This window comes from Euprymna scolopes, chromosome 11 (assembly GCF_053919585.1).
Source record: "Euprymna scolopes isolate OS-2025 chromosome 11, ASM5391958v1, whole genome shotgun sequence".
Lineage (NCBI taxonomy): Eukaryota > Metazoa > Mollusca > Cephalopoda > Sepiida > Sepiolidae > Euprymna > Euprymna scolopes.
Window position 1 is genome coordinate 2,892,501 of NC_136492.1, and position 17,500 is coordinate 2,910,000.

The 17,500-nt window shown below is 34.1% G+C and overlaps 2 protein-coding genes across 2 annotated transcripts in view; one reads left to right on the forward strand and one right to left on the reverse strand.

Moving 5' to 3' along the window:
* Positions 1 to 17,500, reverse strand: part of LOC145287726 (tubulin delta chain-like) — a 127,442-nt gene that overhangs the window by 74,013 nt on the left and 35,929 nt on the right. The window lies entirely within an intron of this gene.
* The window catches only part of LOC145287721 (regucalcin-like), a 15,086-nt gene continuing 8,679 nt past the window's right edge, over positions 11,094 to 17,500 (forward strand). The window contains exons 1-3 of the mRNA XM_080135472.1: positions 11,094 to 11,357; positions 11,658 to 11,840; positions 14,704 to 14,919. Of these exons, the coding sequence (XP_079991598.1) occupies positions 11,201 to 11,357; positions 11,658 to 11,840; positions 14,704 to 14,919 (556 nt within the window). The 5' untranslated portion in view covers positions 11,094 to 11,200. The remainder of the gene's footprint in view (positions 11,358 to 11,657; positions 11,841 to 14,703; positions 14,920 to 17,500) is intronic.

Genomic DNA, 17,500 nt, shown 5'->3' on the forward strand with positions numbered 1-17,500 from the left:
CGGTATCATATTGAAGCCCCATCCTTTGCCCGAAAAATATCGAAAAATTAGCTAAAAGCGTTCATTTTTTCACCCCGAAATCTACAATTTTCGACAGGGGGGGATCAATAAAAACCGTCCCCTCGTGACGACGACCGGTTCTACGCATGCGTCAGATGACGTCATGACCTGATTTACTTTAAATAGTTGAAGAACTGACTAAATTTCATGTACGTCGTGTTAGCTCAGTTGGTTAGCGTTTTCAGTTTGAATCGTGGTGTGAGATGTCTTTTTTTTTTTTTCGATTTTTTTAATTTAAATATTGAACCAGTGTTATTTAAGCCATTTTTCACATAACGTTCGTTTTCTGTTTTTTTTTTTTTTCTTCGCTTATTCTTAGCGACACCCAAAAATACCCGGGTACCCATCGATTTTTAAAATTTTAATATCAAAATAGGCTTATTTAAACCATTTTTCATGTGTTTTTTTTTGTTTTAACGTTCGTTTTTCTGTTTTCTTTTTTATTTTTTCGATTTTTACATTTAACATCGTTCGCTTGCCTTACGTTAGTTTTATTTGTGTTTTTTTTTTGCAATGTTTTGATTACTTCCCTTCCCACTTAAGTTTTAACGTTCGTTTTTATGTTTTCTTTTTTTACTTTGCTTATAACAAACAAACCTGGTCATTGACCTCATTTGCTGAATAGCTATTGCTTACGGTGTCAGCGTCCTCGTCATAATGCTCTACGACTTCCGTGTGGGCACCTGTCAATTTGGTTCTTACTTAAATAAATTCAAACATCTTTCAGTAACTCATTCTGGCTGGCCGAACAGTTCATGTTTTTTTCACATTTTATTTTCAAACTTCGCTTCAGGGCTTCGGGTTCGATCCTAACCCCCCCCCCCCCGGTTTCTTTTTTATTTAAGAGCACACACACCTCCAAACACCCGGGCAACGCCGGGTGTCCCTGCTAGTCTATATATATATAAAAGGCAAAATGTGTGTGACCATTTCATGTATGTCTTCAAAAGGCTTTTTTCGCAGAAGCTCCCGGGTTCATTACTATCGCTTACAACTGTTTATATGGGTCCTATATAATAATATGTAAGATTTGGGAACGCGGGTCATCTCTAGATTTATTTACGTCGACTTTACGTCGACTTTTATGAGATTCACGCTATTTCGCTTTGTCCCCGGTTTGTCCTGCATTTTAGTATAAATACAGTGAAAAACGTTGGGTTCTCGGCTTTCGCTCTGCTTTCCCCCCTTCCCACCATCATCTGGGGTGAAGTGAATACTAACAATAACGATCCCGCGATGACCTCATTTAGCGTCTTCCTGTCAATCAAACCTCTTTTAGCTTTATAAGCTTTAACTTAACACGCTAATCAATTACTCTCACTCGTGGTCGAGACCGTTGAGTAGTTGGCATTGGTTTCCACCTCCGCATCAAAGCCTCCGGGTTCAATCCCTCCTCCCGACCAAACGCTTTTTTTCATTACTTCGCTTATTCTTTAGTTTACCCCCCCCCCCCCCATACACAGGTTTATTTACGCCATTTTTTTCCGTTTTGGTTTTGGATTTTTTTTTTTTTACATCGTCTTTTTTTAATATTTAAGCAGGATTATTAATTACCCCCCCCCCTTCATACACACACCTACAAACACCCGGGAAACGCCGGGTACTCCCCCCCCCTAGTACTTTCATAAATCAGAGTCCATTTTCTGTAGGCTGTTTTTGAACCCAGTCAACAACGGGTACTTTTGCTAGTATCACTGGTAGAACTTTTGCGGTATCACTGGTAGAATACTTAGCATAATTGAATCCTTCTTAGACAAGAGAAAAATCCAGGTTGTCCTCGACGGTCGAACGTCTAAACAGTGTGATATAAATGCGGGAGTGCCTCAGGGGTCTATTCTTGGACCTCTATTGTTCCTGATATTTATTAATGACCTCCCCGACAAAACTGCCTCTGAGATGGGTATATATGCTGATGACACTACACTCTATAAAAGGCATGACAGGAAAACAAATGAACACATATCTAAAGAAATGGCAAAAACACTAGAGGATGACCTCCAATCTGTAGTGGAATGGGGACATAAATGGATGGTCACATTCAATGCTGCCAAAACCAAACTGGTTTCCTTCAATAACTACAAGAAACCTTCTCTGCCACCAACAGCAATGGCCAGTGACTCCCTGTCTGAGAGTACATCTTTCAAACTGCTTGGCCTAACGTTCACAGGAAACATGAGCTGGAACAATTATATTGAAAACATTGCCAGGGCTGCTGCAAAAAAGGTAGGCTCTCTCTACCGTGCTAGAAAACTACTGACACCTGAAAGTATCCTGTATCTCTATAAGGCCACCATTCGCCCATGTATGGAGTATTGTTGTCACATCTGGGCTGGTGCGTCTACTACTAGTCTCTCGCTCCTAGACAAGGTTCAAAAAAGAGTCGCCAATCTGATAGGCCCTGAACTGGCATCTAAGCTTCAGCCTCTGTCCCATCGACGAAACGTTGCATTCCTCTGCTTGTTCTACAAGTATTTTAATGGTGAGTGCTCTGACGAACTGCAGACACTTGTGCCCCCACGTCGCAGACACCCTCGACAAACCCGACAGGCAGCTAAATCCCACCCCCACACAGTAGAGATCCCTAGATGCAAAAGATCTTTCTACTCCAGTAGTTTCTTCCCCAGAACCGCTAGACTCTGGAATTCCATTCCAGGATCATGCTTCCCTAACTGTACTGACATGCAGAAGTTCAAGTGCAACGTGAACCGACATCTTGCTGCCCAAATCCCTACATAGTGCCCCCGTAGTTGCTGACCCTGATAGTAGCCCCCTACACCTGAGTGGCAATGTGCCTTGTTTGGGGTGAAAATGTAATAAAAAAAAAAAATATATATATATATATAATATATATATATATATATATATATATATATATATATATATATATATATGTATATATATATCATCAAGTGGTGTCCTGCCTGGCATTGATGCCCTCTCTCTCTCTCTCTCTCTCTCTTGAACCCAGTCAACGACGGGTACCTCCCGCTAGTATATATATAAAAGGCAAAATGTGTGTGACCATTTCGTGTATGTCTCGCAAAGGCTTCTTTCACACACACTCCCGGAGGGGTCACGATCACTTAGAACTATTTATATACCCCCCAGATAATAATATCTATGATTTGGGAATGCCGGCCGCCTCTACATTTATTTACGTTGACTTTTATGAGATTCGCGCTATTTCGCTCTGTCCCCTGTTTGTCCTGCTTTTTAGTATAAATAAAGTGAAACAAAGTTCAAACCATGTCGTGTTCTCGGCAAAGTTGGGTAAACAAACCCAATTTAACTGCGTGACTTTTATTTGAACTCATTAATTAGGTCAAATAGAAGCAGCAGAGTTAACTTTTATTGCGCTCACCTGTCAATACTTAAATAAATAAATTCAAATGTGATCCCATTGTATGTTGCCGTGGCCTAGTGGTTAACGTTGCACGTTTCTTTTTACACACTTTAATTTCCAACTTTGCCTCAAGGGTTCATACTCACCTACCAAAACTTTTGTTTTTATTTTAACCTCCCACCTCCCGAAGTTTGGATTTACCCAAAACCACACACACCTCAAAACTCCCGAGCATCGCCGGGTACCCCCCCCCACTAGTCTATAATATAAATCTCACCTCTCTGTTTAAATGTATACATGTATTATGTATGTATGTATGTATGTATGTCTGCCCAAAACTTTTGACAGAGGCGACGGATTTTCACAAGATTGGTATCACTTTAAAGACCCTTCAGACGACAAATATTGAAAAATTGGCTAAAAACATTAATTCCTTCACCCTCAACTGGGCACTTTTCTACAGGGAGGGGCCGCTTTTTTTGCCAATATTTTTTAAAGTCATTCCCTCGTTTCGATTGACTAGCCTTAATTTAAACCTATGTCACTTCCGGTTTGGCGATGGGCTAAGCGGCAAAAACATCACTTTTTTTTCACGTTCATTTCCTGCTTCGCGATACAGGTTCGAGCCAGCCTACCTATTACCACTTTGTTTTTTTGCTCAACACGCACCTCTAAACACCCGAGCAACGCTGGACAACACCGGTCACCCAGGCTAGTACGAAAATAAATGACTGAACCTGTTGCCAATGATTCACAAATATGATCTTCACCTTCACCTTCACATTATCTGGCTTTTAGGTTTGGAGCAAAGTGTAAGTGGTGACTTGGCTAAAAAAAGATTAGACGATTCTCGTGAGATATAACAATTATCTTGCACTAGATACAGTCAAGGGGAAGAACACTTAGAAGATAAACTGATTCAGGTGGTAGCTGAGGATGGGAGCATCTCTTTATCTATCTATCTATCTATCTATCTATCTATCTATCTACATCATATTCTACTTGTCCCTTCCTTCCTTAGTCCGTATGTTAAGCTTTGAAGGCCAAACTGTTTAAATAAAAAAAATAATAAAAAAGTCTCATTTATGTGGTCCTTGTGGGACCAAGTAAAGAATAGAGACCTTGTAGCAGAAGGCGACGACTGGCGACGACCGGCGCACATTTCAAGTGACAGCGGTGATTCGACGATGACATTGGCACAAGCACATGGCGTTGGTTGTTTATAAACAAGTCAAATAGCAGACATGGTTGAATGGTTTTTATGTAGTGTTTTTTTTTTTTTCAGTGTACGTTTTTAATATAATTCAATATTTATTTAATTATTCTTTAAAACATTAACTTTAGCGACAATTAATATATTTTTTAAATAATATTTTTAAATATTGAATTTTAATTTAATCTCATGATACCCTCACGTGATCAACTAATTAAATGACAAAAAAATCCAAAAGTAATATATTTAAATAAGTGGGTGTCTTTTCGAGTGCGTTTTAATATATTTACGGAACTTTTTAACAAAATTTAAAATAATAATAATTATAGGCAAATGTGTATTTCAGCGGCGCAAATGTTTTTCTTTTTGTTTTAATTTTTAAATAAAGCATGGACACCAAAAAGCATGGTCCCATGAAAATACTTCCGCCCCCCCCAAAAAAAAACAATAAATTAAAAAAACATAATAATTTGGAAAAAAAAAAAAAGAATGGCAATATGAAAAAAAAGGCCACCAATGTCTTAACAATAATTTACGCACTTAAAGTGCACGTTTAGAAAAAGACCCCCCCCCCAAAAAAAAAAAAACGGTAGCCAAAATCATGGTTCCACGCAAGAGCGTAAAAAAAGGGCAAATTTGGTCTCAAAAACGCCAATCTGGCAAGCCTTAGAAAGGCCAAATTTTCAAAACAAGATGGCAGCCCCGATCGTTGTACATTTAGTCTAATAAAAAATGTTGAAAGAAATAATAAAAAAAATTTTTTTCCGGGTTTTATTTCAGCCTAATGTGTTTTTTTATAAAAATAAATAATTTTTATAAATAATTTATGCCGCTGTAACACATTTGCCTAATTATAATTATAATAAAAATAAATAAAAAGAATAGTAAATTTTTAGATTTTAGATTTTTTGGCGGCCATCTTGCTCGCGCCATAAACAAATCTACGCGCGTAACAAATATGGCCGCCAAAGAATACAATGCATAATACAACTTTTTATATCTCGCTAACTACTTATTGCTGCAAAATTTCAATGCGATTTCCATATATTCAGCATAGTCGAAAACCTTTAAAAGTCGTCATTCAAAAGAAAATTGTGGAGGTGGCTAAAAAAATACCAAAAAAATGAGCTATATTAATTACAAAACAGCATTGTCCAAATATTAATTTTTTAATACCTCGTAAAATTTTGGCTTAATTGGTACTTGATAACGAGTGTGGCTTTGGGTTTTTTAATATTTTTTTTATTTTTTTGCCTGAAAAAGTTTTTCGTGGAAAATAGACCAATGTTTGCGCAGGGTCCACACTCGTCATCAAGTACCGAATAATTAAATAAATATTGAATTGTATTAAAAAATAACACTGAAAGAACGAAATGAAAAAATTAAAAAAAAAAAAAAAAAAACACTGTACATAAAAATCAATCTTGGTCGCAAAAACCAGGGAAACATTTGCAAAAATCCGAACAAGTTAGTGATTTTATATTTGTTTCTGCCATTAATAAAATTTGGCTTAAATTTATTTATTTATTTTATTATAATTATAATTATTATTATTCTAAGTTTTATAAAAAGTTCTGTAAATGTATTAAAAATGCACTCAGAAAGACACCCATTCATTTAAATTTCTTTTATTTAAATACGTTGGTTTTGTTACTTAAAAAAAAATGTTTTGTAAATATATATTTTTTCTTTTAAATTTTCCAAAGTTTTGTAAATATATTTTTAAAAAATCTTGCTCGCGAATATTCGACCATGTCTGCTATTTGACGTGTTCTTTTTTTGTTTATTGTGTTTTTTTACAAGGTGGTCACCACTTATCAAGGCCCGGAAGCCACTCGGGAATAAGGGTTATTGCATGTACAGTACGTTAGTGTTGAGATTTGATAAAGTGTCTTACTTAAGGAGGCGGCTCATCAGGAATTTGTTAACGTTGGACTTGAATAAATCCACATTGTAGTCAGGTGTGAAACACACAGGCAAACAGAAGAGAGTTCCACAGACGTGCACTTCTAAGAAAGAAGCTTTGTTCATGGAATGTACGTTTTGGTTTTGGCACAGTTAAAGAGTGGAGAAAATTTTTGTCAGTGGTTTCAGCTAGACGGGTGTTTATCATGAAAGATTGGCGAGAGGGTACCAGAGATTGGAGCTCAGACGAGCACTTGCCATGGAAGTAACGATAAAACAAAGACAGGCTCGGCTCGCAACGTCTCTTCTGTGGGAGAGAGGTTGTAGGGAAGAGAAAAGGGCATCCCCCACTAAGCCACGAAGTCTATTTTGTACTCTGTCAAGGCAGGATATGCTGTTTTTAGTAGCTCCTGCCCAGATGTAGCAGCAGTATTCCATCCTTGGACGTACTTGGCTTTTATATAGATAGAGAATTTAGATATTTGTGAGAAATTTCAGGAACACTGCCAAGAATATTTCATCTAATCGCCTAGGGAAATGGGATGTTTCGATGTGGCCGATTTGGCGTTGACTATACCAGTCACAGTTTTATAAAGATTTTATAACTTTTTTAAAAAAATTTTATAAAGATTTTATAACTTTTTTTAAAAATTTTATAAAGATTTTATAACTTTTTAAAAAATTTTATAAAGATTTTATAACTTTTTAAAAATTTTATAAAGATTTTATAACTTTTTAAAAAAAATTTTATAAAGATTTTATAACTTTTTTTTTAAATTAAAAAAACTTATAAAAACATTATGGAAATATATCGTTTAGGGAGTTGAGTTAGTGTTTTTCGGGCACTCCCTAATAAAATAAATAATTCGACACAAGCTACTGAATAAACGAACAAACAACTTCGTAAAATTTAACAAGGAAAAGGTTTATTGAAGCAAGTCAGGGTAAGGTGCCAAAAAGATATAACTCGGATAAAACTTGTCTGCCTTTGCCCGGTAGTTATTCCCAAGTGGGAATCGTCGATACCGGTGTAGGCAGAGAGGGAGAGTGAGGAAACAGGTCCGCTCACTTTTGCGTCTGGCTGGAAAAAAAAAAAGGGAGGAGTTTTTCTCGTCCGGAACAGAAGCAGTTAGAGGTCCTTAGGAGGCAAGGAAGGTCCCTGTGCTATGCCTCTGATTGGTCAGTGTTCTATTATGCATAAGCGTATGGTGGCGAGAAGGAACCAGACAAACAATATGTGTTAAATTTTAAAATGATTGATTTCTCAATCGTTTATTTAAGGAAACAAACTTAACGAGACAGGAAAAACAAACAAAGTGTTCAAAGTTTGTAAGGATATGAAAATGTTCAGGAAAGAAGGTTTTTGGTGTAAAGTTAATGTTTGTAACTTCTTAGGAGAGAAAAGTTGGGCGCTAGTATGATTCAGGATGAAATGAGAATGTGAGTGTTAATTCTCGCTGTTGGTGTTTCCATGTGGGGAGGTTGATGGATGATGTGCGCGAACATGGGTTTAATGTCGGGGGGGGGGGGTCCAACGGAGCTGATAATTATCCCAAGCTGGTTGACTGACTGTCTCTGGGCTCGACTGACTTTTTGTCACGACGGCTACTGTTTTTATAGTGGTGTTTGCGGACGTAGGTGAAGACAAAGGGCAAATTGATAATTAGCTTATATTTTGCTATCTTAATTGTGTTTGTTTATCGTGCTATAATTTGTTGTAGTGAACCGAACCGCCTGTTTTGTGTATGTATGCATGTGTTATATCGATTTGAAGCTAATAAAATTGTGAATGTAATCTATTCGGTGTTGTACGGCTGCGTTGTTATGTGAATTATATATTGGTGTTTTTATGCTTAGGAGTTGCGTTGACTGTGATGTTCGTGTTTTGTATTTGTTATTGTTTTTTGCTGTGCGGCTTTCTGTGGCGGTTTTCTTTGTTGAAGTAAGGTGCGAGTTATTCTAATTATGTGTGTATCTAAAGAAATGGTATTTGGAGTTGTCATATGTGTTTATTGAGTTCATTTGTGTTGACCCGACGAACAGATTTTTCTTATCGTCGCCATTGCTGTTGCCGTCGCAGCTGCTGCTGCTTTTCTGGTTTATTCCTGAGAATATTGAGGGATATTCGAATAACATCAGTATGTGCCATATCGCACAGTCAGGGGAGGCGCTGACGCACAAGAAAAAGAGTTCTATTTGTTTCTGCCACAATTGCTTTAACTGTTTTTAAGAAAAATCACGTTTTTGCAAAAAACTCTTTTTAGTTAATTATTATAGATAGATATTCTTTCTTTAAAAAAAAAATTAAAAGAAAAATTATTAAAAAAAAAAAGAAAAATTAATTTGATTAAAAAAAAAAAAAGAACTTAAAAATTAACCGCGTTTATTTAAAACACAGCACGAAAATAAACCACGCTCAGTCGTCAACAATGAGATTATATTTTCATGTTGTTTTCCTTTAATAAAACAATTTTAAAATATTTTTTAAGTTTTTAATCCTTAAAAAATTAATTAGAAAATAATTAGGTCCTGAACAGAAGTGTGTGCTCTATCTTAACCATCATCAATGGACCTGAGGTAATCTCGTCAGAACTTTACAGGAAATTCTACATTATGCAACCAAGATTATCAACCCTCCCGTATTTCCTCCTGTAACAGAAAAAAACACACTATGCGACATACAAATATCTGTACATGATGTTGCCAAGCTAAAACCAAAAACTTGAATCCAGTAAAGCAACTGGCCCTGACAGCATTCCAATTAGAGTGTTGAAAAAGCTTCGACCAGAACTAGCCCCCATACTTACAAAGCTGTTTAAGCGTTGTCTTAAGGAGAATTGCTTCCCAACACTCTGGAAAACCTCATCAGTATGCCCTGTATTTAAGAATTCAGGTGATCGGTCATCTCCTTCTCAGTATAGACCAATAAGTCTCCTATGTGTCATGAGTAAGTTGCTTGAATCAGTGTTAAATAAAGAAATAGTCAACCACCTCAGCAGAAATAACCTTAGTGATATGCAATATGGTTTCCGTTCTGCTAGATCTACAGCAGATGTGCTAACGGTTATATCTCATAAGATTACCGAACCTCTCGACAAAGGCTTCCTCTCTAGGTCAATTGCTCTTGACATATCAAAGGTCTTTGATAGGGTATTGCGTGGTCATATTGAAAAAAAAAAAAAAAACAAGAGCCGATAAGACAACAATAATTCTAATTTGCAATATCGTATTCCAAAAATCACAAAAATTGATTAAGTAGTTTTATTTCTTACTAAAAAAAATCAAATTTTATGAGTAAGCAAAAAGGGACTGTCTTCAATGATATCTTGAAAAAAAAAAACAAGAGCCGATAAGACGATAATAATTCTAGTTTGCAAAATAAACCTTGTAATGCTAACGCTTTCACATCACTTTAAATCGTCTAAAAATGATTTTCTTTATAAAAAAAAAACTTGATCAATTTACATAATTTTTGGAATACGACATTTTTGTTCCATGAGTTTTGTTTTTATTAATTAAGTTGACTGCACGCTACTCTTTGCTTTTTCTCTACTAAGTCAGTGACGAAAAAATCCTTCTAAACTGAGGCAATTTTAGTTTTTCTTCAAATCCAAAGTGTTTTTTTTGGGGGGGGGGGACTTGGGAGATATATATATATAAAAAAAAACGACTTTTTGTCAAACTTTACCCTCAAGGGGAGGCAGTTAGGTGGGAGAGGCTAAAGAAATTGTAAAAATATTTAGTTCTTATTCAAATTGGCACTTATGGCGGCAATTAAAAGTAAAGAAATTACAGAAATGTCTGTGCGATGTACGCACTCGTTGCAGAACGAATATGTCACATTCCAAAAATCAAATAGTTTTTATATAAAATTAAGAAAATAAAAATTTACAATTTTTAGCAAATTTACTACTAAACTGCATTGAACATAAGGCTGATTTTTTGCCTCTCAAATCCGATTTGAGTTATCCCCCGTTTTTTATTTCATCAGATTTAATCATGTCTGAAGAAAACACGACTCGCTTGGTCGAAAAATCTGAATTTCTTGAAAAAAAAAAAAAAAACTATTTGATCAAATTATGTGATTTTTTAATATTTCATCTTTTTCCCATGACTGGTATACACAATTTTCTGTATTTTTAAAATATTTTTTTTTTTATATTGATTGCCGCCATAAGTGCCAATCTGAATGAGCACCAAACAATTTAGCAGATAGTGTCATGTTAAGAAAATTGTTTCGGCAAATTTTTACTTACCTCCTTAACAATCATCTTTAAAATGACAACTTTCCTGGGTTTTCAGGTATGCTGAAAACGAATATCGTATTTAAACTCGGCGCAAACGAATAGTTTTCCAGATATGCGCGCTTGTGTGTACAACAATGGCCACCACTTATTAAACGAATTGCATTGCTTAATATTCGGAAAACTATTTGTATGCGGCAAACTTAAATGCGATATTCGTTTTCAGCATACATAAAGTCGTCATTTTTAAGGCGATTGTAAAGAGGGAAAGAAAGTAAATCTTGCAATCGTTTCAATTGCTACTTTAACCCATTGTAAACTTTGTCCTCAAACATTGAAAGACAAGCAGGACGAAATAGCATTGATAAGTGTTGATACACACCAGCAATAAACGAAATCTGTTCTATTCTGCTTCAGCTCGCCGTGAAAAGCAACATGTCTGTCTCTGTCGTCCTGAAAAATGCGTGCACTACTTGTGGAGAAGGCCCACATTGGGATGAGACTACAAAAAGTCTTTTTTTCGTCGACATTATGGCTGGAGATTGTCACCAGTGGAATTCACAAACTGGAGATCATGATAAAATACATACGGGTGAGAACCTTTTTTTTTTTTTCTTTTTTTTCATTATCTTTATTTTAGAAGCGGCTAACTTTAAATTAAAATGACATTTCGGCATAGTTATCGAGGCATTTCATTGCTGCATTACTTCTGTTTTCTAAACGGTGGTAGATGATTTGGCATCCCCGACGAAACATCTTCCAACAGATATTTTAACTGAAGGAATTTAGGCCCCCTACATTAAAGTGGCAACGTGCCTTGTTTGGGGTGAAAATGTAATTAAAAAAATTTTTTTTTTAATTTTCTCGTATTTTATTTTATTATTTTTTCAAGGTAATCCCACGAGTTTTATTGTCCCACGAGAAAAAGGCGGTTTTGTTATTGGGCAAGGTTTGAAGTTGGTCCATCTTGACTGGCACACCAAGACACAAAAGACAATTTTAACGGCAGAAAAGGATAAGCCGACAAACCATTTCAATGATGGAAAATGTGATGCCGTTGGAAGGTTATGGACAGGTAAGTGGAGATGCTGCTTCATTTTGGTCGAACAGTTTATGGTATTTTTAGTGGAGTTTCTTTTTGATCGAATGATTTGTATTTTTTGTGAGTGAAGCTTTTTTTTCTTTTTAGTTGAATTCTGACAGAGATTCGAACACACGAACACACCAGAAGAAAGTAAAAGAAATGGCAAGAAACATAAGTTGCTATTCACTCTATGCAAATTATTTGGATTGCTTCTCTTGAGGCAGATTTTTTTAATTCAACGATCCACCCTCTCTCTATATATATATCTATATTTCTCTCATTATTATTAGTGGTCCACTGACTTAGTTGGATTTGGACCTTAGAATTAACCCTTGTCTATTCGTCTGTTCATTCCAAAGATTCTCAATAACTACTCATTACATTTTCTGAAATTTTGCAGAAGTTACAACTACCCAACGGAGGAAATGTAACATTCTCGGGTTTTTCATAAAAATTCTGGTTGCATCCCAAGTGGATCAAAATGGTCATAATGGTCCAAAATTGCACTTTTCGGGACATAGAATCTTTTCCGGCCATTAGATTTTGCTGAAAATTACTCAAAAGCATGACCACGTTGATATACGTGGCAAAAACATGATAAAGTCATCATATAGTTTTTGGCTTGTTTTTTGAATGAGCACTTAAAAGAAAATAAAACTCAGGAGAATGCTGCTCAAAGCATTAATTAAAATTAAGGAGGCATTGAGAGCACTGTTAAAGCAAAGTTTCTAACCGCTCTTTCATTCAGAAGAAAAAAATATTTTTTTAAAGTGAGCAAAAAAAAAAGAATAAAATTCAGAAAGTCTACAGAGCATTATTGAACGCACTAGAATTAAGTAGGCATCCAAAAAGAGAAATTATTTTTAAGCGAACACTAAAAGAAATAATATTGAGGAGGCCTACAGAGCACTACTATAACCATGTTTTTACTCCCCAGTAAAGAATAATTTATAAAGTAATCAGTGAAAAAAGAATACAGGACGCTTCTAGAGTGTTATTGAAAGCACTAAATAAAATTAAGGTCTTCAGAGCACTAGCAAAACCAATTTTCTAATCGCCAACACCGTAGGAGAGAAATAATTTTTTTAAGTGATTAGTGAAAAAAAACAAAAAAACTAAGGAGGCTTCCGGAGCGCTACTAAAAGCACTAATTCAAATTAAGGAGGCATTCAATGCACTACAAAAATTTTTTTTTCATCATAGATAACATTTGGTTTGATTTTTTTCATATCAATAGAATTCTGTACATTATTTCTTATTTAAGGGTTAACTTATCCTTCCTTTGGTAACAGTAATGTGTTGTGCACCACTTTCATTTGTAAAAAAATAATTTATCAAAAGCAAACAAGTAACTTATCTTACTTTTGACACGTAAGTAGGTAATAATAGTTTCACCTGAAATGTGTTGGTTTAAAAGATCACCAATCTATACAAGGATGCCTCCAGAGCACTATTCTTTTCTTTTTTTTTTTTCATTATTTTTCTATTGATTCATTTTCTACAAGTTTGGGAATTCATATTCATTTTAACATAACATGTAAGTACATAAAAAATGTTTTCACTTGAAATGCACTGGTTTCAAATATCACTAATCTACACAAGGAGGCCTCCAGAGCACTAATAAAACCAAGTTTTTAAACTTTATCTCCCATCTGTTTTATTAGTATTAAAATATGTCCTCAAATGACGTGACAAACACAGTTTTAGTATATTTAGTATTAGTATAAATAGTTGTTTTTTCACTCTATATTAGTTTACACTTTTCTCTCTCTCTCTCTCTCTCTCTCTCTCTCTCTCTCTCTCTCTCTCTCTCTTTATCTGTATTTCTCCTCATACTACCGCTATGCGACCATCTCATTGTATGTAATGTCTTAAACATAAAAAATCTTAAAATTTCAAAACAAAAACTTTTAATAACTTTCTTTCTTTCTTTTTTTTTTAATCACGTTCACCCCCTAACAAGGCATATCGCCACTCGGACTTAAAAGGGCAACTATTTGGGACCATGTCTGGGAAAGATCAACAAGATGTTGGTTTACGTTACATTTAAACTTCTGCATATCAGTACAGTCAGGGAAACAGGTAGCAGGAAGGGAATTTGCAGAAGTTACAACTAGCCAAGGGAGGAAATGTAATATTCTTGGACTTTTGATAACGTGACAAACACAGTTTTAGTATTAGTATGAGTAGCTTTTTCACTCTTTTAGTATATATATATATATATATATATATATATATATATATATATATATATATATATGACACAATCACGTTGACACTCCAGATCACAGAAGTTAAGCAAAAGATATTAGGAAAATAAATATTTCAAACAAGTAAAATAATATTATGTTGTGATTTGGCTTTCAAGCGCATTTAATGCATATTTTATTTTATTCAAATTAAAACAACGTTTCTATTGAACTAACTCTCATTCTTTGAAATATATATATATTTGTCCGCTGTTTATGGGAAAGAATTCCAGCAAAGTGCTCAATTATAAAGAAAAATATTTCCAAGAAAAGAGCTTAATATTTATTTATTTATTTAAAAACTGTACAGAAAGTCAGAAAAACATTAGTAACATCGGTTTCAAGCCTAACATAAGGGGGACAAGTTAATAGTAAATAATGTTAAGCTTCCTCCCGCCGTTTTTTTCTTTGGTGAATATATATATATATATATATATATATATATATATATATATATATATATAAGGTGTGCACAATAAATTTATAATAATTCCTGTTAAACATTGCTTCCACATTGTTTAAGTTCACTTATAGTGTTCAATTATTCTGGAATTTTTAAAAGATCAAATTTGGTCACTGATTGCATCATATTTTGTTTTTACCAGGAACCATGGGTAAGGAAAAGCAACCAGTTGTGCCAGAGCCCGAAGTCGGACATTTCTATATGCTCGACAAGGAACAGAAACTCCATACCATGAAGGATAAAGTGAACATCTCCAATGGATTGACATGGACTGTTGACAACCAAACTTTATTCTACACACATTCACTGCCTCGTAAAGTTTTTGCATATGACTTTGATCTCCCATCTGGAAACATCTGTAAGTTTCGATTGACTTCTTACTTTAATGATAATAAGTGGAAATTTTACTTGAAATAGGCTTTATTAAATTTATATTTTCTGTTTTATTCTTCATTTTAATTATTTTAGTTGATTAAATATCGATTCCACATCCATGTTGCATTAGCTTTTGAAATGAACAGGGTTAGCATGACACATGACTTTTCAGAGGGTGCCTATAAGTAATGTTAGTTTTTTGTTTTATCTTACACGATATTCTATCTAAAATTCTTTTGTTAACATTCCTATGCAAGATGCACAAGGTGAAATTAATCTGATGCTCGGATTATTATTAAAATCTGATTTGTGGTTCTTAAGAGTAAATCTAGGGAATTTTATATTTTTGTTTTTTTTGTTTTTTATATTTTATATTTTTGTTTGTTTTTATTTTCTAAAAGACTTTGATCTCATCTGAAAACATATGTAAGTTCCGATTGACTCTTCAGAGTAATATTACGTTTTATCTTGAGTAATATTATATCTAAAATTCTTTTTCTAACAATTTCTATGTCAGATGCACAAGGTGAAATTAATGTTATGCTCCCATCTCTCATCATAGCTTTTTTATTTATTTACTATGAGAAGCTTTCAAGGTTGTATAGACGAAATAATAGTAATAATAAAATCTCAAAATGTATATAATTAATATAGCTCCATGCTTAGATATAATCATCTATTCTAATTGTGATAATGATAATTACAAATAGAAGGTAATGGGGATAAACATGTTGGTGACACTAATATTTATGATAATTGATGATATTTTTTAATAATGATTATATTGATTAATAATGATTATATTGATTAATAATAATTATATTGATTAATAATGGTAAAAATAGTGGGAAAAAAGTGGTTAAGTAAGATTCAAGAATCAAAATGTAAAGAATGGATTTCAAAAAAATAGAAGATAGGATGTAGATGGCAAAAGATAAGTCAAGATAATGGATCTGAAGGAATCCATATATATATATATATATATATATATATATATATATATATGAAGTATGATTCTTTTTCTTTTTAGTTGAATTCTGACAGAGATTCGGACACACGAACACATCAGAAGAAAGTAAAAGAAATGGCAAGAAACATAAGTTGCTATTCACTCTATGCAAATTATTTGGATTGCTTCTCTTGAGGCAAATTTTTTTAATTCAACGATCCCCCCCCTCTCTCTCTCTCTCTCTCTCTCTCTCTCTCTCTCTCTCTCATTATTATTAGTGGTCCACTGACTTAGTTGGATTTGGACCTTAGAATTACACTACAAACTCATTATGACAAATAACCAGAAGATGATAATAGTTGTGCGGCAACAATTAAAAAAGAAATGGCAAGAGACAAGTTGCTATTTTATTATTTGGATCCATTCTGAGGCAGATTTTTTTTAATTCACCGATCTCTCTTTCTCTCTCTCTCTCTCTCTCTCTCTCTCTCTCTCTCTATATATATATATATATATATATATATATATATATATGTTTTTAAAAATATATTTTCTTATAATGTGTATCAATCCTTATTTAAGAAGCTCAATGTAATTACAAAGCAATATAGAGAATAAATGACAAAAATTCATATTCCAAATTTCATGATGTTGACCATCTTATAATTTATTCCTTTAATTAAGTTGACATATACAATTCTTGACAGTATCTGTTTCATAGCGCAAAATCAATCACTTAATTATTATATCAATCAGTGAGTCTATTATGCCCTTAACCTAATAGGTTCCGAACTGTCATCTAAATTTCAGCCCCTGTCCCAGCGATGAAATGTTGCATCCTTCTGCCTGTTTTACAAGTATTTTAATGGTGGATGCTCTGACGAACTACAAGCACTTGTACCCCCTCAACAAAAATACCTCCGACAAAGCTGATAAGCAGCGAAGTCCCACCCCTATACAGTTGAGATCCCTAGATGTAAGAAAAACTTTTGCTATAATAGTTTCTTCCCCAGAACTGCAGGACTTTGGAATTCTCTTCTGGTTTCCTGCTTCCCTAACTGTACTGACATGCAGAAGTTCAAGTGTAATGTGAACAAATATCTTGCTGCTAAACTCCCTACATAGTACCCCTGCAACTTAGGTCCCTGCTAGTAGCCCCCTACATCAAAGTGAAAACGTGCCTTGTTTGGGATGAAAATGTAATAAAAAAATTTTTATAAATATATATATATATATATATATATATATATATATATATATATATATATATATATATATATATACTTGTTTATTGTTATATAAACATGTTTACATCCCGCTGCTACAAACAGCCATTTATTTCAATCAAATAACAGATATCATCAGGCAGCGACTTGACTATTCAAATGTTCAATGAATAATTATTCATTCAAGATTATTCATTGAACATTTGAATAGTCAAGTCACTGCCTGATGATATCTGTTGTTTGATTGAAACAAATGGCTGTTTGTAGAGCGGGATGTAAACATGTTTATATAACAATAAACAAGTATTATCAGCTCTTTTTATTGAGCACTATCTAACAACCTCGTTGAATTCACTAGTCTATTACTTTTGAATAAAAAAAAACCGAGT